At 46.3% G+C, this 25,000-nt stretch overlaps 1 protein-coding gene across 6 annotated transcripts in view; it reads left to right on the top strand.

Moving 5' to 3' along the window:
- The window catches only part of SRPK2 (SRSF protein kinase 2), a 113,997-nt gene that overhangs the window by 76,631 nt on the left and 12,366 nt on the right, over positions 1-25,000 (top strand). For all 6 annotated transcript variants that reach the window (XM_087722307.1, XM_087722308.1, XM_087722305.1 and 3 more), the window contains 8 exons: positions 235-322; positions 1,474-1,580; positions 3,128-3,293; positions 6,968-6,993; positions 7,791-8,037; positions 10,044-10,532; positions 18,534-18,634; positions 18,731-18,838. In XM_087722307.1, the coding sequence (XP_087578433.1) occupies positions 235-322; positions 1,474-1,580; positions 3,128-3,293; positions 6,968-6,993; positions 7,791-8,037; positions 10,044-10,532; positions 18,534-18,634; positions 18,731-18,838 (1,332 nt within the window). The remainder of the gene's footprint in view (positions 1-234; positions 323-1,473; positions 1,581-3,127; positions 3,294-6,967; positions 6,994-7,790; positions 8,038-10,043; positions 10,533-18,533; positions 18,635-18,730; positions 18,839-25,000) is intronic.

The following is a 25,000-nucleotide window of genomic DNA, read 5'->3' as shown; positions in this document are numbered from 1 at the left end:
GAAGTCCACAAGTCTTAAAGTTGCCAAGTTTGGGAACCACTGATCTATAGATAAAGGTAATTTTACAACTCATTTAGGAATAAGGAAGAGTGTTTTAGAGCTACACAGTCTTTTCAGAACCGCATTGCCTTTAAAATAAACGAAGGTGCTTTTAAAATAGAATGCATTTAAAATATAATGTGTTGGTGTGCTTTAATTCAAAATGTACATGATGTTTTTTTTTTTTTTTTTTAGGTTCGTGAAAGTGATCCTGGCGATCCAAATAAAGATATGGTGGTCCAATTAATTGACGACTTTAAAATTTCCGGCATGAATGGCATACGTATCTTTTCTATCTATGTTTCTTTTCAAGACTCATTAAAGGTGGTTCATCCCAGTGGTGGGATTCAAATAATTTAACAACCGGTTCTCTGCCCTAATGACCACCTGAATAGGTGTGGCTCGGTGGTCATGTGACTGGTGGGGCGTGGCCAACTCAACATCACTCACGGCCCTTGGCGCTTCGCCTTAGCTGTGACAATGTAATAAGGGTTAACGGGAGAGGCAATTTCTGTAAGCAGGGCAATAAAGATTGGGCCAGAAACAACACCAGAATATTTCCTTCCTGCCTTCCTTATAGGATTAGCCCTGTAAAGTGGGAATATCAGAAAAATGACTTTTTAAAAAGTGTATAGATATTTCAGTTATTTGGATATTTCATGCAGTAGACAAGAAAGTCATATTCATTTTTGAGCGCTCCCCTCAATTGTCTGACAAAGCTCTAAATTGGCGTTTTAGGCTTTTAAAAATATGGCAAATAACTTTTGAAATAATCTGAATATTTTTTGTATTTTTGGAAATATGATTTTAAAATTCAGGTTAAGGTTTATACGGGACAAATCTTAACAATATTTTCTTCAAATGTTGACTACATAAGCTTTCACGTTCTAAATGAAATGTCCTTAAATACTGTAAATGCAGCTATTAAGTTATGATATACAGTATTTATTTTACAATATTTAATTTGGATAATACAGTATTTATTTTGGCACGTTTGTCTATTTTTATAACTATGGGAATATCTGTTTTTTGGGTCTGTTTTCATAGTGTCGGCTTTGACAATCAAACAAACAATTCATCGTCACTAATTAAAATACCAGCTGATTCTATAACAGATCTATGTTACATTATAATTCTAATTATACTTTTAAGGTATTGTTGCCACAGGAACAATTTACGTTCTTTTGACTTATACTAACTACATTGAAAATTCCTTTTTTTGCCTAAGATGTTGTCATAGAGATGTGTTGCACACACTGTGAGGTTTATTTTTCTCACTCCCTTTTTTATTGCAGCATTTTTATTTCGTGAAATTAATTTATAGTCTCTGCTCATATATATTTTTTCTCCGCTTTTCTGTTGTGATGGCTTTATAAACATTGTATACCAGTTAAAAAAATCACTTGCCCTTTATTATCCTTAACGGGAACACAGATGTCTGTATGGTTTTTGAAGTACTTGGACATCACCTTTTAAAATGGATAATTAAGTCCAGCTATCAGGGACTTCCAATCCATTGTGTGAAAAGTATAATACAGCAGGTGAGATTCCAGTATTCATATATCATTAATTCAGGTAATTAATATGTCGTTGTCTGTCAGCACTTGAAGGGATTGTATTTTTTGATATTTTAGTCTTCCTCCCCCAATACTTCCAACTATTCATAGTGTTAAGAAGAAACTTTCCAGTAATTCGTCATAAGAGCTCAGTTTAACACTGAGATAAGTTAACGCTTGTAAATAAGAATATTCGAAGAGTTCCAAGTTTAGAATGAATTAGTTGCTAACATTTTACAACCTGTAGCAGTCGGTCAGGGGTCGGCAACCTTAAACACTCAAAGAGCCATTAGTAACAATTTCCCACAGAAAAGAAAACATTGGAACCCACAAAATCCTTCCAGTGCGAAAAGGGAGTAGCTTTACCCACCAAAGGGAATGTCAGGTTAGACCAGGGGGTCGGCAACCTTAAACACCCAAAGAGCCATTTTGGACCCATTTCCCACAGAAAAAACACCGGGAGCCACAAAAACCTTCCCGTGCCTGACTATCTCCTGAGCGGCCACAAAACTAGTATATGTTGTTGAATTAAACATTCTGTTTTCTTCTGAAATTTTTCTTTTATTGGATTTACCCATGGTTGGGCCTATCGGGGGTTGAAAAGCTCAAGAAATCATGTACCAGCAGGGGTCGCACATTGGCGGTTGGGCCACATATTTTGAGTAATAGGGAGCCGCAGCAGATGGATGAAAGAGCCACATGCGGCTCCAGCAATAGGGAAATGACATTGTGCTTGTCTCAGCCAGTCTTATATAACAGCGGTCCCCAACATCCGGTCCGTGGACTGGCACTGGGCTGCGGCATGTCATAAACTGGGCATCCATGGGAGGTAGGCGGCACCCGAAACCACGCCCCCTCCTGGCCGTGGGAAAACCTCTCTCCATGGAACCGGTCCATGGATGGCCAAAAAATTGGGGGTTGCCGTTATATAGCACTTAATACAGGTAGTCCTCGATTTACATCTGGTGGCTTACGACCTGAAGATCCATCGTCAAATCCCTTCAGTGGTCATGTGACTGAACGTCAGACCCTCGTAACAGCAGTTGCCCCCCCCCCCACTTACGACGGTTGCAACGGTCATGGTCCCTTATGGTCATGTGATCCAAATTCAGCCGCTTGGCAACTGACTCATATTTATGACGGTTGCAGTGGCCTCCCTTTGCACCTTCTGATGAGCCAAGTCAATGGGGAAGCCCTGTCCACTTAACAACCGTGTTGACCTAACTGAACAGCTGCAGGGATTCACTTAACAACGGCGGGATGAAAAGTCATCAAGATCAGCCGTCCCCCGCTTAACAAACGTCACACTTAGCAACAGGCGTATGCTCCACTACGGTCGTAAGTCGAGGTCCACCTGCCCCATGTTGCTTTCAGAACGCCTTAAGTCGCCCTGCTTGTAAATGCTGAGGTTAAGGAACATCTGGAGGGCTGCGAATAATTCCTCTTGGGGGGCTAGAATGTTGAAATCCTGACGGGCGTCCTTGTCTTTGATGGTAATGCCATTATTCTCCGTCTGAATATTTTGCAATCAGGTATTGCAAGGTTTAGATTACCTCCACAGCAAATGTAAGATCATTCATACGGATATCAAACCAGAAAACATCTTGATGTGTGTAGATGACACCTACGTGCGGAGAATGGCGGCGGAAGCGACCGAGTGGCAGAAAGCGGGGGCGCCTCCTCCCTCTGGCTCAGCAGGTAGCGGCGTTTAAAATTCATATCTTCCGCAAACGGGACAATGCGGGCTGTAATGACAGCGGGTCGATTTTACATATGATGGGAACAATACGTTTCAATGGGCTGAATTGGAAGGGGTACATTTTCAAATCGCTTTGAAAAAGGAAAGAAGCAGGAGTGTGATATGTATGTGTGTATAATATAGGTAGGTAGGTAGGTAGGTAGGTAGGTAGGTAGATAAATAGATAGATAGATAGATAGATAGATAGATAGATAGATAGATAGATAGATAGATAGATGATAGATAGAAGATAGATAGATAGATAGATAGATAGATAGATAGATAGATAGATGATAGATGGAATGAGAGATGAGAGATAGATAGATAGATAGATAGATAGATAGATAGATAGATAGATAGATGATAGATAGAACATAGATAGATAGATAGATAGATAAATAGATAGATAGATAGATAGATAGATAGATGATAGATGGAATGAGAGATGAGAGATAGATAGATAGATAGATAGATAGATAGATAGATAGATAGATAGATAGATAGATAGTTGTAGATGTAGATGTATGTGTATTGATATATTGTTAGTTGCGGTCGTGTCCGGCCCATCGTGACCCCATGGACAACGTTCCTCCAGGCCTTCCTATCCTCTACCATCCTCTGGAGTCCATTGAAGCTCAGGCCGACTGCTTCAGTGACTCCATCCCGCCACCTCATTCTCTGTCGTCCCCTTCTTCTTTTCCCCTCCATTGTTCCCAGCATGAGGCTCTTCTCCAAGGAGTCCTTCCTTCTCCTTAGGTGGCCAAAGTCTTTGAGTTTCTTCAGGATCTGGCCTTCTAAAGAGCAGGCGGGGTGGATCTCCTCTAGGACTGACCGGTTGGATGGCCTTGCAGTCCAAGGGACTCAATGCAGGAGTCTTCTCCAGCACCAGAGTTCAAAGGCCTCCATTCTTTGGCTTTCAGCCTTTCTTATGGTCCAACCTTCACAGCCATCCATTGCAACTGGGAAAACCGCAGCCTTGACTAGACACACTCTTGTTGGCAGGGTGACGTCTCTGCTTTTTAGTAGGCTGTCTAGATTTGACATAGCTTTCCTCCTCAGGAGGAAGCCTCTTTTAATTTTTAATACACACACACACACACACACACACACAACTTTACCCTTGTGGTAGCTAAAGAAAGCTTAATTATATTTTTTCCGTTGCATTGGATTCTTGCTGCTATGCCATCTCGTCCTTGCTTTTTAGGTTTAGGTTTAGGTTTATTGACATTTGTATGCCGCCCACTCCCTAGGGACTCCGGGCGGCTTACAGACAAGACAAAGGGACATATCTAAAAAATTAAAATAAGAATACAATTACTAAAATTACACATCATGCATACTAATCAACAGCCCCAGGCCTGCCAGAACAGCCAGGTCTTAGTAGCTTTACGGAAGGCCGGAAGAGTAGTAAGGGTCCGGATCTCTACGGGGAGATCGTTCCATAGAGCCGGAGCAGCTACAGAGAAGGCCCTCCCCCGGGGAGTCATCAGCCAACATTGACCGGCCGATGGCACCTGGAGGAGGCCCAATCTGTGTGATCTTATTGGTCTTTGGGAGCTAAACGGCAGGAGGCCATTGATTCAAAAGCAGGTGTAGAGTTCAGGAAATGAAGTATGCACGTCATTTCTTTAGGGAGTAGCCAAACGTAGAGGATTCAACTTATTTTTAGTTCAAGGAAAGAAGCAGCCCAATTTAAAAGACAGAATAAAACAACGGGGTCGGTGAAACAGAAAAAGTAACAATTAATGAGGCAAAATCTTAAGAACTGTGCACCGGACCTGAAGCTCAGTTGACGGTTTTGGAAGGTACTTGGGAATCCTGAGCCTCTTGACAATGAGTAGTGAAGGTCATTCGTAAAATGGGTTTTCAGTAAATTTCAGGGACAGATTCTGCTAGAAATGGTGTGAGCTAAAGAAGCGATTTGGCAAGCCAAGGAATTTTATAAGCTCCACGGAAGTTCATCTCCAACCTCCGGGCAAAGGAGTAGGAATGGAAGGAGAAGAGCAAAAAATAAAATAAAATAGAATTGGAGTTAAATTATTTTAGAAGTCTAAAAGATAAAGCTTTGAACTGGGAAGGCATTTGACTTCGAGCAGGGATGAGCAATCCATGGTCCTAAAAGTCGGCCCCATCTATTGTAGCTGTAGGGCAGAGGTCGGCAACCTTAAATACTCAAAGAGCCACAAAGGTCCTAACCGGAAGCTCCCCATTCAATTCTGGAGCCGACTGGAAATCCGGTTCCCTCACCTTAGAGTCTCCTCCTCGCATGGCATCCTTTTTCCTCTTCCTGTCCTAACCGAAAGCCCTATCAATTGTGGAGCTGACCGGCGACAGGGAGCCACAGCAGAGGGATGAAAGAGCCACGTGCGGCTCCAGAGCCATGGTCTGCTGACTCCTGCTCTAGGACAGGGATGGGAAACAATGACTCTTTTATGACTCAACTCCCAGAATTCCTGAAGCTTGGTTGGAGGCAGGAGGTAATTCCAATTTTATTTGGGAAAGAAAGGAAAAAAGGAAAGGAAGGAAGGAAGGAAGGAAGGAAGGAAGGAAGGAAGGAAGGAAGGAAGGAAGATAGATAGATAGATAGATAGATAGATAGATAGATAGATAGATAGATAGATAGATAGATAGATAGATAGATAGATGATCAGTGTTTCTCAACCTTGGCAACTTGAAGATGTCTGGACTTCAACTCCCAGAATTCCCCAGCCAGCCATGCCTTCTCTCATGGAGTAGAGTAGAGTAGAGTAGAGTCAGACCTGGAAGCCATCTTTTACCTTTGTGATGGACATGAGGGTGCTGGGCAGGAACTTGAACCTTCTTTTGGGTGGGGAAAACCTGGAAACTTTCAGATTCGGGTTTCCCCAGATGTGCCAATATGACATCTCTAATAAAATGGAACTTTGAAGAAACTCAAGCCTCGGAGTCTTCTTTCGTTGGGGGTGTTACTTGGAACCCTAACATAAAGGAGAGTAGTGTGTAGAATAGAGTGTAGAGAGTAGAATGTATAGTATAGTATAGTATAGTATAGTATAGTATAGTATAGTATAGTATAGTATAGTATAGTATAGTATAGTATAGATAGATTAGAGTGTAGAGTAGAGTGTAGAGAGTATAGAGTAGAATGTAGAGTAGAGTAGAGTATAGATAGAGTGTAGAGTGTAGAGAGTAGAATGCAGAGTAGAGAGTAGAGTAGAGTATAGATAGTGTGTAGAGAAGAGTTGAGAGTAGAATGTAGAGTAGAGTGTAGAGAGTAGAATGTAGAGTAGAGAGTAGAGTATAGTATAGATTGAGTGTAGAGTAGTGTAGAGAGTAGAATGTAGAGTAGAGAGTAGAGTATAAATAGAGTAGAGTAGAGTGTAGATAGTAGAATGTAGAGTAAAGAGTAGAGTATAGATAGAGTGAAGAGTAGAGTGTAGAGTAGAGGGTAGGGTAGGGTAGGATAGAAGAGAAGAGGAACAGAATAAAACAAACACAATAGAATAGAATAGAATTCTTTATTGACCAAGTGTATTTGGACACACAAGGAATTTGTTTCTGGTGGAGTCTTATATCCATTGTTTGCTATTTTTAAAAAATATACACTTGAATATTCATAAATGTGACTCTGGCTGTCTCCTATTTTATTTTTCAGTGAGTACTGCCCCACAACAAAAGCCTGTAAGTACTGTTACATTATTGTTACTTAGGTATCTGATTTTTGGGGGGGATAGTTGAAAGATAAAACCTTTTAAATTTCATGTATGAATCTCATCTGATGACAAGTCTTTTTGCAGTATCCTTCCCCTGGAGTGGGGAGGGGATGGGGATTTTTCAGTATCCTTCCCCTGGAGTGGGGAGAGAATGGAGATTTTCCAGGATCCTTCCCCTGGAGTGGGGAGGGAATGGAGATTTTACAGGATCCTTCCCCTGGAGTGAGGAGGGAATGTAGATTTTACAGGATCCTTCCCCTGGAGTGGGGAGGGAATGGAGATATTGCAGTATCCTTCCCCTGGAGTGGGGAGAGAATGGAGATTTTACAGGATCCTTCCCCTGGAGTGGGGAGAGAATGGAGATTTTACAGGATCCTTCCCCTGGAGTGAGGAGGGAATGTAGATTTTACAGGATCCTTCCCCTGGAGTGAGGAGGGATTGTAGATATTACAGGATCCTTCCCCTGGAGTGGGGAGGGAATGGAGATTTTACAGGATCCTTCCCCTGGAGTGAGGAGGGAATGTAGATTTTACAGGATCCTTCCCCTGGAGTGAGGAGGGAATGTAGATTTTGCAGGATCCTTCCTCTGCCACGCCTACCAAGCCACGTCTACAGAACCGAAAGTAAAAATTTTTGAATCCCACCACTGGGCAATGGGTTTTCCCATCGCTAAATGTAGGTAATATCGGCAGATCAACAACACCAAATCAGCTGATTATGTCTCTGTGATTCCAAACAAATTTGTGGATTTTCTTTTTTCTCCAGATTGGAAAGATCTCTAAAAATAAAAAGAAGAAACTAAAAAAAAAGCAAAAGAGGCAGGCTGAACTCCTGGAAAAACGTTTGCAGGAAATCGAAGAACTGGAACGGGAGGCCGAAAGGAAAAAAACAGAAGAAAACGTCACCTCTACGATACCATCCAACGACCAAGAGGATGGGTACCATCCCGAGGTCAAACTAAAAAGTGTAGAATTAGAAGAAGTGGTGGATGAAGAACCTGGGAACGAAGATGGTAAGTTAGTTCCTCAATTTATTGAATTTATTTGGCTGCCCAACTCATAGACATACTGTATTTTTCGGTGTATAAGACGCATTTTCCCCCACCCCAGAAAAAAGTGGATTCAAATGTCTGTGTGTCTTATACAGCGAATGTTGCTGAAGCCCCAATGATTGGCAGCTGGATCTGCCTCCCAGAATACCGCCTATCAGCTGTTTCACGCTGCAGAGATCGCCGCCGCCCATTGCTGCCTATTCCCGCCGCCTGGAAATGGGCTGAAAATGGGACACGCAGAGGATGAAAATGGGCCGCGTGGAGACCGAAAACGGGATGCATGGAGGCAAAAATTGGGCTGTGCGGAGGCGGCGATAGGCGGTGACAGCGGCAATGGGCGATCCCTGCAGCCTGGAACAGCTGATAGGCGGTATTCTGGGAGGCAGATCCAACCGCCAATCAGCTGCTTTTGCTAAATCAGGCTGTGTTGAAGTTGACCAGGCTGTTTGCTGCCAGGAGGCAAATTGCTGGGAGGCGAGGCAGATTTTTTTTTCTTGTGCTAATCAGGCTAAACTGAAACTGAAACTGAAACAGGCTGTTTGCTGTTTGCTGCCAGGAGGCAAATTGCTGGGAGGCAGAGACAGATTTTTTTTTCCTTGTGCTAATCAGGCTAAACTGAAACTGAAACAGGCTGTTTGCTGTTTGCTGCCAGGAGGCAAATTGCTGGGAGGCAGAGACAGATATTTTTTTCTTGTTTTCCTCCCCAAAAGCTAGGTGCGTCTTATGGTCCAGACCATCTTGTATTCTGAAAAATACGGTAAGTCTCAGGGACTGTATGTACACAAGTAGTCCTCAACTTATAGCCATTCATTTAGTGACCATTCGAAGTTGCACGGAAGAAGTGAGTTATGTCCATTTTTCACAGTAACGAGCACCCCCTTGGTCACGTGATTGAAAATTCAGATGCTTGGCATATCACGATGGTGTATGAATATCTGAGTTAAAATGCTCGAGTTAATATGAGTTATGTTTGTTGACTGTGGAGGAGATGTACCAAAGTTTATTTGTGATCGACTGATACATTTTCTATAGATGTAAAGAAAGATGTTGTACTTGTTTCAAATTAAAATTAAAAAACTTTCTAATAAAAAAAAGAAAGAAAATTCAGATGCTTGGCAACTGGTTCATACTTATGACGGTCGCAGTGTCCCAGAGTCAAGTGATTCTCATTTTGCTGAGCAGAGTCAGTGTGGAAGCCAGATTCACTTAACTGTGGTAAGAAAAAGTCATCAAATGGGGCAAAGCCCACCAAACAGCTGTTCTCGCTCAGCAACGGAAATTTGGGGATGAATTATGGTCAAAAGTTGAGGGCTAACTGTATGCTTCACCTCACCTTGTGTTGTGGCTCGCCAGCAGAGTTGGCAGCAGATTCGGACAGTGAGGAGGTTGGGGAGGAACCTGGGCCAGTCCTGGAGTCTGGGGAAGGCTCTGATGAGGGCTGTGTGTCGGAGGCAGAGAGGGGGCCAGGGCCGTATGGCAGTTATCAGCTGCCTTCGGAGTCAGACATCACCGAGGCAGAAGAACAGCTGGAGCCTGTTCCCAGTGTCCACATGCACAGAGTTGCCAGATGAAGGGAACAGCTAAAGAACAGGGGTGGACTTGGGATGAAGGCCACAAGTGGACAATGAATGGCCCCTCCCAGATGAAATAAAAGAGGAGCGAAAGGGGAGTGGAGTTTGCAGGAGACCATTAGTTCGCTTCATTGGTTCGTGACTCTCCGAGGCTCCTTGCCAAGTTTTGCAGATACCGGCCTGGCAGCTCTCCAAGCCAGATAAGGTCTGTGACCGTAAATCCTCCCTTGAAAGACTTCACTGGATGTGAATGAGCAGAATTCACAGTATATTAATAAAAGGGTTTTTTGTCGGGACCAGGAGTTTGCTTCAGGCTCTTGTGAAGCCTCGGTCAGAACACCTTGAAAGTTAGCATTTTAAAAGATGTTTTTACCTCATGTCCTTTGTATCCCTCAGGAGAAACGGAAGACCAAGACGAGAAAGAAGACACGGAAAAAGAAAACACAGAGAAAGATGACGACCTGGAGCAAGAATTAGCCAATTCCGAGTCCGCGGATCCCGCTTGGATAGAATCCCCTAAAACCAACGGCCACATTATCGATGGCCCTTTCTCCCTGGAAGAACAGATTGAGGAGGAAGAGGAAGATGAGGAAGACAGCCCCAACACCGAGCAATACAACCTCGACGAGCCCAACACCAAAAGCGAGTACAGTTACAGTAGCTCTTACGAACAATTTAACGGCGAATTGCCAAACGGACGTCATCACATTCCGGAATCACAATACGATGAATATTCAGCTTCGGTGTTTCCCGGAGCTTTAGATTCCGTCGCTTGTGGTTCGGTGGTTTCCGAAGAATCGACGGTAACCGAAAGAGAAGAAAGTACTCCATCCCACGACCGGAGCAGGACGGTTTCGGCATCCAGTACGGGAGAGTTGCCAAAAAGTAAGTGTTTTCCGTTACCGTAATGTTATGCGATCGAGGTCTGTTTTAGTAACTCTTAAGTGAAGATGCTTCTTCTATACGGAGGAGTCCTTGGTGCTCTCTGAGCTTGGTTGTTTTCTTGCAGATGTTTCGCTACCCAAACTAGGTAACATCATCAGTGCTAGAAGGGAGGAGGAGGGGAGGAGGAGGAGGAGGAGGAGGAGGAGGAGGAGGAGGAAAAAATAATGTGGTGTCTTTGGTGCTCTCTGAGCTTGATTGTTTTCTTGCAGACATTTCATTACCCAACTAGGTAACATCATCAGTGCTAAAAGGGAGGAGGAGGAGGAGGAGGAGGAGGGGGAGGAGGAGGGGAGGAGGAGGAGGAGGAGGAGGAGGAAGAGGAAAAAATAATGTGGTGTCTTTGGTGCTCTCTGAGCTTGATTATTTTCTTGCAGACATTTCATTACCCAACTAGGTAACATCATCAGTGCTAAAAGGGAGGAGGAGGGGGAGGAGGAGGAGGAGGAGGAGGAGGAGGAGGAGGAGGAGGAAGAGGAAAAAATAATGTGGTGTCTTTGGTGCTCTCTGAGCTTGATTGTTTTCTTGCAGACATTTCATTACCCAACTAGGTAACATCATCAGTGCTAAAAGGGAGGAGGAGGGGGAGGAGGAGGAGGAGGAGGAGGAGGAGGAGGAGGAGGAGGAGGAGGAGGAAAAAATAATATGGTGTCTTTGGTGCTCTCTGAGCTTGATTGTTTTCTTGCAGACATTTCATTACCCAACTAGGTAACATCATCAGTGCTAAAAGGGAGGAGGAGGAGGAGGAGGAGGAGGAGGAAGAGGAAAAAATAATGTGGTGTCTTTGGTGCTCTCTGAGCTTGATTGTTTTCTTGCAGACATTTCATTACCCAACTAGGTAACATCATCAGTGCTAAAAGGGAGGAGGAGGAGGAGGAGGAGGGGGAGGAGGAGGGGAGGAGGAGGAGGAGGAGGAGGAGGAAAAAAAATAATGTGGTGTCTTTGGTGCTCTCTGAGCTTGATTGTTTTCTTGCAGACATTTCATTACCCAACTAGGTAACATCATCAGTGCTAAAAGGGAGGAGGAGGAGGAGGAGGAGGAGGAAGAGGAAAAAATAATGTGGTGTCTTTGGTGCTCTCTGAGCTTGATAGTTTTCTTGCAGACATTTCATTACCCAACTAGGTAACATCATCAGTGCTAAAAGGGAGGAGGAGGAGGAAGAAAAAATAATGTGGTGTCCTTGGTACTCTCTGAGCTTGATTGTTTTCTTGCAGACATTCCATTACCCAACTAAGTAACATCATCAGTGCTAGGTAGGCCTAGAAGACCTCCAAGGTCCCTTCCATATCTGTTACTCTGTTATTCTGTTGTTCCTCTAAGACCTCCTCTAGACCAGTGCTAAGTAGGTAGTACTGGTAGCCCCTATGATGTTACCTAGTTGGGTCAGGAAACGCCCGCAAGAAAATCAGCCAAGCTCAGAGCGCACCAAGGACTCCACCGTTCAACCCCAAGCTAACAAATATTCTCCTTTTTCTACACTTTCTGTTCGTAACCTCGAATCCGCCTGACGCTGAGACGGTAGCCATGTTTTCAGAATAAACCTTGATTTAGATTGGTCTGCAGCTGTGCATAGGCGTGGACACCTATCTCCGCTGCGCGGGGTTGGATGAGTAAGTACAGGTTGCAGATGGTTGCAGACCAGCTGACGTGTCCACCTTCCGGATCAACAACCACACGTTGTGTAAAATTGTGCGTTCCTGCATGCTGATTGATTGATCGGGCTTCTTTCTTGTTTGTGCTCCGCCTCGCCAGAAAGTGAACATTTGCAGGGGTATAAATGCAACGGTTCCACCACAAAACCGGGTTCGACTAAAGCGCTCTTGAGGAAACCGCGTAGCTGACGTCATCACAGGGCGACAACAGCGCGGAGACAGAAGCAAGCTGTAAACGCTAAACCTAAAATTAACACCTAAACCTAACCCCCCTAAACCTAAGCCTAAACCTAACCCTTAACCTAACCCTTAACCTAACCCTAAACCTAACCCTAAACCTAACCCTTAACCTAACCCTAATCCTAATCCTAATCCTAACCCTTAACCTAACCCTAAACCTAACCCTAACCCTTAACCTAACCCTAATCCTTAACCTAACCCTAAAGCTAACCCTAAAGCTAACCCTAAACCTAACCCTTACCTTAACTTGAATCGGCTTGCTTTCAAAGCGCTATTTAAAGCGCCCTTCTTTCTCCGCGCTCGCTGTTGTCGCCCTGTTGATGACGTCAGCGACGCGGTTTAATCGGGCGCGCTTTAGTTGAGTGCGGTTTTGTCGTGCCACGAAATGCAACAACTACGCAGCTGCCTCTGAATGACAAGCGCACACCTTCCCTAACGGGCAGGGCTACCGTATTTTTCGGAGTATAAAAGCCACCTTTTCCCCTCAAAAAAAGAGGCTGAAAATCTGGGTGCGTCTTATACACTGAATACAGCATTTGTTTGCCTCCAGAAACCCCTCCCCCTTCACCAAAATGGCCGTGCAGAGCCTTTAGAAGGCTTTCAGAGTGGTCCTGGGGGTGAGGAGGGCAGAAATGAGCGAAGAATAGGCAGGTTTTTGCTCAGTTTTGCTCCCCAGGAGCACTCTATAAGTCTCCTTAAAGCAGTGATTCCCAAACTTGGCGACTTTAAGACTCGTGGACTTCAATTCCCAGAATTCTCCAGCCAGCGAGTCTTAAAGTCGCCAAGTTTGGGAACCACTGTCCTAAAGGCTATTCATGGCCTTAAAAAACACACACAGGCCAGTTTTCACGAAAAGTGGGCCGTTTTGGGGAGGTCTGCAGAGTGCCAAAACTTTTATTTTTTAATTTGCCTCTTCAAAATCTTGGTGAGTCTTATACTCCGGTGCATCTTATACTCTGAAAAATACGGTAAGTAGGGCTTAATGTGAGAAGAAAGAATAAGAATATGGCATTGTTAAGCAAATTTATGTGTTGCTAATGTTCAGAACGCTTCATTTGCGTCGTTAAAAGTGTAGGATGCTTCCTCCGCTGTTATTTGGTGTGGTAATCTCTTTTTTAAAAAATCGAAACCCTCCTTTTGGGTAGAAGTGAAAACTGTGTAATAAATATAGCATACCTCAAAGAGGGGTTGCCACAGAGAAGAATTGAATTGAATTGAATGTATTGCACTTATATGCCGCCCTTTTCCCCGAAGGGGACTCAGGGCGGCTTACAATCCAAGTCAGGGAAGGGGATACAGATAAGGGATAAAAAGACGAACAAAACAATACACAATTTAAAAGCACACAACAACCATACCATTCGAGGAGGGGGGGGCAAAAGCTCTTTAGCCCCAGGCCTGTCGGAACAGCCAGGTTTTAAGGGCTTTGCGGAAGGCCTGGAGGGTGGTGAGGGTTCGAATCTCCACGGGGAGCTCGTTCCAGAGGGTCGGAGCAGCCACAGAGAAGGCTCTCCTCCGGGTAGTCGCCAGCCGGCATTGGCTGGCAGATGGAATTCGGAGGAGGCCTAATCTGTGGGATCTAATCGGCCTATTGGAGGTAATTGGCAGCAGGCGGTCTCTCAGGTACCCAGGTCCAATACCATGAAGGGCTTTATAAGTGACGACTAGCGCCTTGAAGCGTATCCGGAGACCAATAGGCAGCCAGTGCAGCTCGCGGAGGATAGGTGTTACGTGGCTGAACCGAGGTGCACCCACGATCGCTCGCGCGGCCGCATTCTGGACTAGCTGAAGTCTCCGAATGCTCTTCAAGGGCTGCCCCATGTAGAGCACGTTGCAGTAGTCCAGTCTAGAGGTCACAAGAGTGGGGGTCAAGCTTTTTCCCCCCAAAGACCAGACGAGGAATAATGGATGGAAACTGATCAAGGAGACATTCAACCTGGAAATAAGGAGACAATTTCTGACAGTGAGAACGATCAACTCATAGAACAGAAGTTGCTTTCTTTCAGACGTTGTGGGAGTTTCATCATTGGAGGCGTTCAAGAAGAGATTTGATTGCCATTTGTCAGAAATTGTGCAGGGTCTCCTGCTTGGGCGGGGGGTTGGACTAGATGACCTCCAAGGTCCCTTCCCACCCTGTTAATCGCTCTGTCAAATGACTTTCTGTCTGTACTACAGTTCAAAGAGTGCTCAACTTACAATCATTTTTTTTTGGGTGACAGTTTGAAGTTACAGTGGCGCTGAAAAATAGTGGCTTATGATCGTTTTCACATGTAACATGCTCCTTGACTTAAAACTGTTCATTCAGTGACTGTTTTATGAGGCCTGCAGCTGTCTTTTCTTTTGGATCTTTGTCCCTGCCACACTTTCTATTATTCTGCGATGCATTTTCTATTGTGGGGAAATGGGATTGTACGGAGTTAGATGCTAGGTAGCCATAACAACATTCTTTCTAGAAAACCAAGGTCATTCTTTGTCTTCGCACCTCTGCACCTGACCGGATCTGGATGGGTGGAAGCTGCCAGCATAGCAGTGGGAGACTTGACCATGGGATGGACTTGTGGGTATGGGGGCAAGATCTTGAACTTTCAACTGGGTGGGGGAAACCGGGAAGCTTTCAGATTCGGGTTTTCCCAGATGTGCCAACATGGCTCTCTTCATAAATTGCAATTTTAAGCAATACTATGCCCGGGACTCTGATTTAATTTTGGATGCTATTTGGAATCCTGATACGTTTGAAGTTACGAAGCCACTGAAAAAAGTGACTTACGACCATTTTTCACACTTACAACCGTTCCAGCCTCCCCATAGTCACGTAATCAAAATTTGCACGTCTGGCAACTGGTTCACGTTTATGATGGCCGCAGTGTCTCGGGGTCACGTGATCTGAGATACAACTTTGCTTGATGCGCTTCTGCCGGGGTGAATTTTGCGAGATGTTTTTGAACTTATCAGAGCCGGTGAGAAATTTTTGTCTAACCAACTTCCCTCAGAAGCCGTGGGTGGGAGCCAAACTAGCTGAAGCTTTGTGAATCATGGTTGTAAGTGTGAAAGTGAAGGAGGGTGTGTGTGTGTGTGTGTGTGTGTGTGTGAGAGAGAGAGAGAGAGAGATTTAGCAACCATTGCCAAATAAATAAAATTGAGGAACGAGGAATTGTTCACCCAATGTTATGGAAATTATGGTAATCCAACCCTGTTAAGATTTGTAGCTTGAATACCAGAAAATTAACAGGATGGCTGCTGAAAAAAGCTAAAATTATTTAACGCGGGGGCACTGATTTTGCTTTTCCGAAGGTCGCAAAAAGAGGATTCTGCAACCTTGCGACACAGCAACGGTCATAAGTGTGAATCCGTTGCCAAGCATCACATTTAATATTTGAGTATTTTTTTTAAAGTTAGTAAAATATCAAAACTAGGAAAAAAAAGTCTTTTCTCCCTTTAAGGGCTGGGATGGTGAGACTATGGCCGTCACCCCAGGTCAAATCCCATGCGTATGTGCCTCCCGCCAGCCAGCTGATTTTTGGGTCTGCCACGCATGCGGGAGATATGTGCACATGCACCCGGATGCATGGGGTACAGCACACCCCCAATGCCCCGTTTTTGGTCCCAGGAGGCTTCGGGGAAGCTTGCTAGGCCCAAAACTGACTGCGGGAGGGGTCGCACACATGCACGTGGCAGTGGTGGGTTCCGGATCCCGTTCCAATCGGTACGGTTGGAACGGGCTCGGTGTTGCCCACATGGACGCGCATGGCATGCGCATGCGTCGTACCTGCCTGCAACGCCTCCGCGATGCTCCAACTGCTCGGCGGAGCATCACACAGGCGCCGTATGTGCCATGCACATGCGCGGAAGCACCAAAGCCTTAAAGGACAGGTAAGGAGCTCAGGTGGGCCCTCCGGAGCACCGTACCAGAATGGTACCCCGTGCTCCGGGCAGGCTCCGGTACGCCTGTACTGGGGCGTAATGCCTGCAGCCTACCACTGGCGCATGGGGGCAGGATATGCGGAGTGTGTGGTGTCGCGTGCATTATGCGTGGGGGCACAGGCATGCGGGGACAAAAAGATTAGCCGTCACTGCTTTAGGTTTTTTTTTTTTAAAGAATGAAATAATATAGAGGATTCTCTTGATATGAATTATGATAAAGGTTAATGAATTAACAGAAGCGCATACTACACTCCCACATCAGAGTGAAGCAGAGATGATCAAATTGATTCTCTTATCTGAAGCCGAGATTATATCTAATTTTTTTTTCTATTCTGAAATTCCTTCCGGATTTTGTGCTGGCAATGAAAAAGTTTTGATTGTGTTTTTTTCTAATTGGATTCTATTGTTATGGAAATGGCTTGTACGTCAGAGTTGTGTCGAAGTAAAAAGTGGCAGTTGTAATGTTGTCATTTCAAACCGTGCAAAGAGAGTCGGAAGCCTTTTTCTTTCCTTTTCCCTCTTCCCTCCACCATATTTTCTTTAATTTTCCTCCCCCTCCTCCTCATTTTTTTTATCACTTTCTTGAATTGGTGTTTTCTATTTTGATGGATCAATTATTATTATTATTTTTAAAAAGGAAATTTGATCACGTGATCGTGGGGACGCTGCAAGAGCTCTCAGCTATGAAAAACAATCCTAAATCACTCTTTTTTTTTGTAACTTTGAATAGCCACGAAATGAACTGTTGTAAGTCGAGAACTACCTGTAATTAACTCACGTCAGAATCTCTGATACGGGAAAATTCTTAAGTGGTGCTTGATTTAGAGAGGCACTTTTCTGAAAAGCCAATGCAATCAATCGTAAGTTGCGTCAACAGGGATACAATTGAGGAGCCGAGGTGGCGCAAAAGAATGATAAAAGAAAATATATTACACAGGGGGCTTTTTGTGGCAATTATTTTAGCCTCTTTCAAAATTGTGGTTTATTCCTGAGAGATAGAAAGAAATGTAAAAGAGGTTTTTAAAAAAAACCTTGATAAAAGAGACTAAAACCTAGGAGAACCTGTGGCACGCAGGCCACAGGTGGCAGGCAGAGTCCTCTCTGTGGGCACGCGAGCTGTCGCCCCAGCTCAGCTCCACCACCCATGCATGCGCGCCTCCGCCAGCCAGCTGATTTTTGGGTCTCTGCAACGCATGTGTGGGGGCGGGGTGCATGTGGGAGATGGGCAGGGGGAGTGCGTGCATTCGTGGGGGAAGCACTGTAGGGGCGCAGCGCCCCCCACCCCCGCAACCCATATTTGGTCCCAGGAGGCTGCAGGGAGGCCTACTACGCCCAAAACGGGGTGCGGGGCGGGGGTTGTGCACACATGCGCACGGGTTTGGGGGGGGTGTTGTGCGCATATTGCATTATGGGTGTGGGCGCTTTCAGCAGGCGACTTCAAAAAGGTTAGCCATCACTGTTATCTGATATAGTATATTACATAAGAGAGTTTTTTTCTGGCAATTATTTAAGTCATCACAGTCGATAGACAATGGTTAAAATGATGATGATTGTAATTTATAGCACGTTAGGTTGGTGTATCCTTTCAAACATTTTCTTCCTACCTATTCTGATGTCAACCCTGAATCCGAACCTGCCCGAAGCCACACTGAAGTTAAGGGTATCGGGAGGGAGGATTAGAGATAACTGGGGCTGTGTAGTCGAAACAAACTACTTTCTCTTGGGAACCAAGGTCGTTCTCACAGCTGGCTGGAGAAAGGAGGAGCGATGCCACCAGGCAACCAGACAGTGCTTTAATTGGACCATGTGACTGATTGTTTGACTTGAGGGAAAAGCGTTTACTTTTAATTAGGTGAAAACCGTGGGAACCTTCAGAATTGGTTTTCACCAGATTTGTGCCAATATGACAAATCCAATAAAGCTATTCATTGAGGAACTCATCTCCCACGGAGTTTTGCTTGGTACGGGGTCTATTACTTGGAACCCTGACCTCTGAACTCTTTTTTTTTAAAGATGGCGAAGACAACAGATGGCGAAAACTCTCCACAATTGGGATTTCTTTAAAAAAAAAAAAAGGTTGGGTTATGCACTCCGAATATTAACTCTGTATTTCTTTCTTTCTTTTAATAGCAAAAACCCGGGCTGCTGATTTGCTGGTGAATCCGTTAGATCCAAGAAACGCCGATAAAATTAGAGTTAAAATTGCCGACCTGGGGAATGCTTGCTGGGTGGTAAGTGTAATGAATGAAACATGTTTACAACTTCGCTGTTTAAGTCTCCTAGTTGGAGCGTTTCGTAAATTAATGCCTGTCCTTTCCGTTTTTTAGCATAAACATTTTACAGAAGATATCCAGACCCGACAGTATAGATCGATCGAAGTTTTAATAGGGGCTGGTTACAGTACACCGGCTGATATCTGGAGTACAGCATGTATGGTAAGAACCGTGCTCGTTTTCTTGCTTTTGAATCATCATCTTTTAATGACCCCCATAGTCCCTTGCGGGGTGGAATCTGAGTAACTGAATGGAGCTGAGTGTTGACTGGCCGGATGCCTTTCATGTCGCCAGGGCGGAGTTCTATTCAGCAGATATAGTTTTCAATGTTCCCAGAGAGAGAGAAATCTCTGCCTCCTACCTAGTATCAAACTCACAGCCTCCTGATTGCGAGGCGAGAGTTCTACCTCTAGGCCACCACATTGCTCAATCAGAAATATTTGGAATCAGAAATACAGTAAAATTATTATGATTTCTGGCCAAGATAGTTTTATTATTTATTTGAAATGGCAGTAACTTGTAGATGGGCATTGTAATTTCTGGTGGCTAAAGGCATTGGCTAAAATCCAGTTATGTGTGTTTCTTTTCTTTAGTCTGTCAATTCCCTTTCCTTGATTAATTAAATTTGGCTTAAAACACCCAGTAAGTACCAGCCTACAGGGAGTCCTCGACTTACGACCACAAAATTTCCGTTGCTAAGCGAGAACAGTTATTAAGGGAATTTTGCCCCATTTTACAACCTTTCTTGTCCTGGGCGTTAAGTGAATTACTGCAGTTGTCAAGCTCGTCATACGGATGTCAAGTGAATCGGAATTCGCGTTGATTTTGCTCATCAGAAGGTCGCAAAAGGGGAGCAGGTGACCCAGGAACACGGCAACTGTCATAAGTATGAATCAGTTGCCAAGTATTTGAATTTTGATCATGCGACTACAGGGATTATGCGATGGTTGCAGTGATTCACTTAGCAACCGTGGCAAGCAAGACGTACAGTGGGGCAAAACTCCATCAATGTCTCACTTAGCAACATAAATTTTGGGATCAATTGTGGTTGTAAGTCGAGGACTACCTGTAGCTCTGAAATGGTGACCCAGACAGCTCGGGATTATCTGATTTACAATAAAAATTAACAACACCTAGAGCTGAGCTCAGAATTTACACCCTGTAGGACGGGGGTATCAAGCTCGATTTCATCGAGGGCCGCATCAGGGTTGTGTTTGACCTCGCGGTGCTGACATCACTCATTGAGGTTCCCATTTTCAGCCAGGATGGCCTCCTGCAGCCCTCTGCCAGTGAAAATGGAGCCTGGGGAGCCCTTCTTTTGTGCTGGCAGAGGGCTGCAGGAGGCTGTTACAGCCCAAAACAGAGAGGGCTGCAGGAGGCTGTTACAGCCCAAAACAGAGAGGGCTGCAGGAGGCTGTTACAGCCCAAAACAGAGAGGGCTGCGGGAGGCTGTTACAGCCAAAAACAGAGAGGGCTGCGGGAGGCTGTTACAGCCCAAAACAGAGAGGGCTGCGGGAGGCTGTTACAGCCCAAAACAGAGAGGGCTGCAGGGGGCTATTACAGCCAAAAACAGAGAGGGCTGCAGGAGGCTGTTACAGCCAAAAACAGAGAGGATTGCAGGAGGCTGTTACAGCCAAAAACAGAGGATTGCAGGAGGCTGTTACAGCCAAAAACAGAGAGGGCTGCAGGAGGCTGTTACAGCCAAAAACAGAGAGGGCTGCGGGAGGCTGTTACAGCCCAAAACAGAGAGGGTTGCAGGAGGCTGTTACAGCCCAAAACAGAAAGGGCTGTGGGAGGCTGTTACAGCCCAAAACAGAGAGGGCTGCCGGAGGCTGTTACAGCCCAAAACAGAGAGGGCTGCAGGAGGCTGTTACAGCCCAAAACAGAGAGGGCTGCAGGAGGCTGTTACAGCCCAAAACAGAGAGGGCTGCAGGAGGCTGTTACAGCCCAAAACAGAGAGGGGTTGCAGGAGGCTGTTACAGCCCAAAACAGAGAGGGCTGCAGGAGGCTGTTACAGCCCAAAACAGAGAGGGGTTGCAGGAGGCTGTTACAGCTAAAAACAGAGAGGGTTGCAGGAGGCTGTTACAGCCAAAAACAGAGGGGGCTGCAGGAGGCTGTTACAGCCCAAAACAGAAAGGGCTGCGGGAGGCTGTTACAGCCCAAAACAGAGAGGGCTGCAGGAGGCTGTTACAGCCCAAAACAGAGAGGGCTGCAGGAGGCTGTTACAGCCCAAAACAGAGAGGGCTGCAGGAGGCTGTTACAGCCCAAAACAGAGAGGGCTGCAGGAGGCTGTTACAGCCCAAAACAGAGAGGGCTGCAGGAGGCTGTTACAGCCCAAAACAGAGAGGGCTGCAGGAGGCTGTTACAGCCCAAAACAGAGAGGGCTGCAGGAGGCTGTTACAGCCAAAAACAGAGAGGGCTGCAGGAGGCTGTTACAGCCCAAAACAGAGAGGGGTTGCAGGAGGCTGTTACAGCCCAAAACAGAGAGGGGTTGCAGGAGGCTGTTACAGCTAAAAACAGAGAGGGTTGCAGGAGGCTGTTACAGCCCAAAACAGAGAGGGCTGCAGGAGGCTGTTACAGCCCAAAACAGAGAGGGCTGCAGGAGGCTGTTACAGCCAAAAACAGAGGGGGCTGCAGGAGGCTGTTACAGCCAAAAACAGAGGGGGCTGCAGGAGGCTGTTACAGCCCAAAACAGAGAGGGGTTGCAGGAGGCTGTTACAGCCCAAAACAGAGAGGGCTGCAGGAGGCTGTTACAGCCCAAAACAGAGAGGGGTTGCAGGAGGCTGTTACAGCTAAAAACAGAGAGGGTTGCAGGAGGCTGTTACAGCCAAAAACAGAGGGGGCTGCAGGAGGCTGTTACAGCCCAAAACAGAAAGGGCTGCGGGAGGCTGTTACAGCCCAAAACAGAGAGGGCTGCAGGAGGCTGTTACAGCCCAAAACAGAGAGGGCTGCAGGAGGCTGTTACAGCCCAAAACAGAGAGGGCTGCAGGAGGCTGTTACAGCCCAAAACAGAGAGGGCTGCAGGAGGCTGTTACAGCCCAAAACAGAGAGGGCTGCAGGAGGCTGTTACAGCCCAAAACAGAGAGGGCTGCAGGAGGCTGTTACAGCCCAAAACAGAGAGGGCTGCAGGAGGCTGTTACAGCCAAAAACAGAGAGGGCTGCAGGAGGCTGTTACAGCCCAAAACAGAGAGGGGTTGCAGGAGGCTGTTACAGCCCAAAACAGAGAGGGGTTGCAGGAGGCTGTTACAGCTAAAAACAGAGAGGGTTGCAGGAGGCTGTTACAGCCCAAAACAGAGAGGGCTGCAGGAGGCTGTTACAGCCCAAAACAGAGAGGGCTGCAGGAGGCTGTTACAGCCAAAAACAGAGGGGGCTGCAGGAGGCTGTTACAGCCAAAAACAGAGGGGGCTGCAGGAGGCTGTTACAGCCCAAAACAGAGAGGGCTGCAGGAGGCTGTTACAGCCCAAAACAGAGAGGGCTGCCGGAGGCTGTTACAGCCCAAAACAGAGAGGGCTGCAGGAGGCTGTTACAGCCCAAAACAGAGAGGGCTGCAGGAGGCTGTAGTGCGGCTGTGGGCCGGTCCTTTGCTGTTTCTAGGACGCTCCTACGGACCAGATCTAAGCACCCCGTGGGCGGGATCCAGCCACTGGCCTTGCTGTAAGACAGTGATGGGTAACCTTTTTGATGCCAAGTGACCAAAGTGCAAAGCCCCAAAATGCAATGCGAGCGCTCCCACACATGTGCCCCAGCCCCTCCGCATGCACCCTACCCCCCCTTGCCCATTTTTGGCTTCCAGGTTGGTGCTGGTGGCTTCCCAGGCCCAAAACGGGGCACGGGGAGCGCACACACATGCACGAATCCCTCAAATGCAATGCGAGTGCCCCCTGCACATGCGCCCCCGCCCCGCCGCATGCACTTGTGCATCTACTTCATGTGCCCTGGCCCCCATGCACGCGCAGCAGAGACCCGAAGACCAGCTGGCCAATAGGAGGTACACGTGCATGCGCGGCGGAGCTGGGCTGGGGCGACGGCTGCTGTGCCTGCAGAGAGGGCTCGCGTACTATAGGTTCGCCGTCACAGCTGTAGGATATAAAAGAGTTTCTCCATTGAATTCAAGGCTTGTTTTGTTCCCGTCCGTGGTGTTGCCACTACTCAGTTGGAAGAACGCTGTCATCCCCTGGTGATTGCCAGTAGCAAGTCTCCCCCGATGCTTCCCCTTCACACATTCCTCCTACTCAACAGAACCATAGACATTTGTCTCCGGAGGACATTTCAAGGATCCCCATCAAGACATCAGGCGCGGAACTCAATTGGCAGCGGAACGAATCCCGCTCCTGAAACTTACAAGAGCCAAGGTGGCGCAGTGGTTAAATGCAGCACTGCAGGCTACTGCTAGATCAGCAGTTCAGCGGTTCAAATCCCACCGGCTCAGGGTTGACTCAGCCTTCCATCCTTCCGAGGTGGGTAAAATGAGGACCCAGATTGTTGGGGGCGATATGCTGACTCTCTGTAAACCGCTTAGAGAGGTCTGAAAGCCCTATGAAGCGGTATATAAGTCTACTGCTATTGCTATTGTTATTGCTATTACCCTGAAGAGCCATGGAACCTCTGTCTTCTTGGTGGCCCAGAGCTTGGAGAAGACCATATGTTGCCCAGTGGGCTGTATCTCACCTGCCCAATTGTGTGCAGGCTTCATCTGACGTTGAGGCAGCCCTTCCATCGGTTTCAAGTCAATCAGAATAGAGCTGGAAGGGACCTTGGAGGCCTTCTAGTCCAACCCCCTGCTCAAGCAGGAGACCTTATCCCATTTCAGACAAGTGGGTGTCCAGTCTCTTCTTAAAACCATCCAGTGATGGAAGTCTTTAGAGTAGTGTTTCTCAACCTTGGCAACTTGAAGATGTCCGGACTTCAACTCCCAGAATTCCCCAGCCAGCATTCGCTGGCTGGGGAATTCTGGGAGTTGAAGTCCAGACATCTTCAAGTTGCCAAGGTTGAAAAACACTGCTTTAGAGGTCCTCCATCATCCAAGTCATGGTTGTCTCAAAGGTGTTTTTTTCAGGAGGCCACTGGACTTCCTTGTTTTTTCTTTTGAAGACATTTCCCTTCTCATTCAAGAAGCTTCTTCATCTCTGATCATTCCATTCCCCGCTATCCTGTCAGAGCTGAAGAAGCTTCTTGGATGAGAAGTGAAATATCCTCAAAGAAAAAAAACAAGAAAGTCCAGTTTGTTCTGATCTGGGCTTCACCAAATCGCGAAGCAGACTCCTCGTCCCGACAAAACCCCCTTTTAATTAAGTGACTGTGAATTCCTCTCATTCACATCCAGCAAAATCCCGGCAAACCGTCTTTCAAGGGTGAATTTACCACCACAGACCTTATCAGGCTTGGAGAGCTGCCAGGTTCGATATCTTCCAAATGCAACAATGTACAAGAAAATATTTGGAAAGGAGTCTCTGAGGGTCATGAACAAATCTTCACACTAATTAAACGAACTACTTGTCTCCTGCAAACTCCACTCCCCTTTCGCTCCTCTTTATTCCCTCTGGGCGGGGCCATTCACCGTCCATCTGTGCCTTTACTCCTGAGTCGGCCTTTGTTCCTGAACTGTTCCCTTCTCCAGGCAGCTCCGCGCATGCGCACATCAGGAACAGGCTCCAGCTGTTCTTTTGCCCCACTGATCTCCGACTCTGAAGGCGGCTGATAACCGTCGGACGGCCCTGGCCCCCTCTCTCACCTCCAACGCAGAGCCTTCCCCAGACTCCAGGACTGGCCCCTGTTCCTCCCCAACCTCCTCACTGTCCGAGTCTGCCGCCAGCTCTTCTGGCCACTGGCTGGCCACAACGTAACTTTGCCTCCTAAAAAAAAGGACTTTGGGACTCTCGTGATAGAGCTCCCACAACTTCTGAAGGCCCAGCTGTTCCACGGGTTAATTGCCCTCGCTGTTAGGACGTTCCTTCATAGTTCCCGAGTGCTTCTCCCCTTGATTAGTTTCCATCCGTTGCTTCTCCCGCCTCCAGGTGCTTTGGGAAATAAGCCGACCCTCCTTGTCTTTGTGGTAGGCCCTCAAATAATACAACACTCAAATATACTCTAATATCGGAATACTGAATCTTATTTTCTTGGCGTCTTGGCGCTGACCTCAATTTTTTTTGGGTTCTCTCGCAAATCTACTTTCAGATGCTTTGGAAAATAAGGTTTACCCTCCTGGACTTGGTGGCAGGCCATTAAATACTACAATACTCAAATATACTCAAATATTGGAATGCTGCTATTTCTCCCCCCACCCCCTCTTTGTATCCTGGAACTGTCCTTGGTCTGTTTGGTTGT

This window comes from Thamnophis sirtalis, unplaced genomic scaffold, assembly GCF_051295495.1.
Source record: "Thamnophis sirtalis isolate CommonGarterSnake01/CBP01778 unplaced genomic scaffold, rThaSir2_p1.2 scaffold_9, whole genome shotgun sequence".
NCBI lineage: Eukaryota > Metazoa > Chordata > Lepidosauria > Squamata > Natricidae > Thamnophis > Thamnophis sirtalis.
Note: the sequence above shows the minus strand (reverse complement) of the source record. Positions and strands in the feature narration are given on the sequence as shown.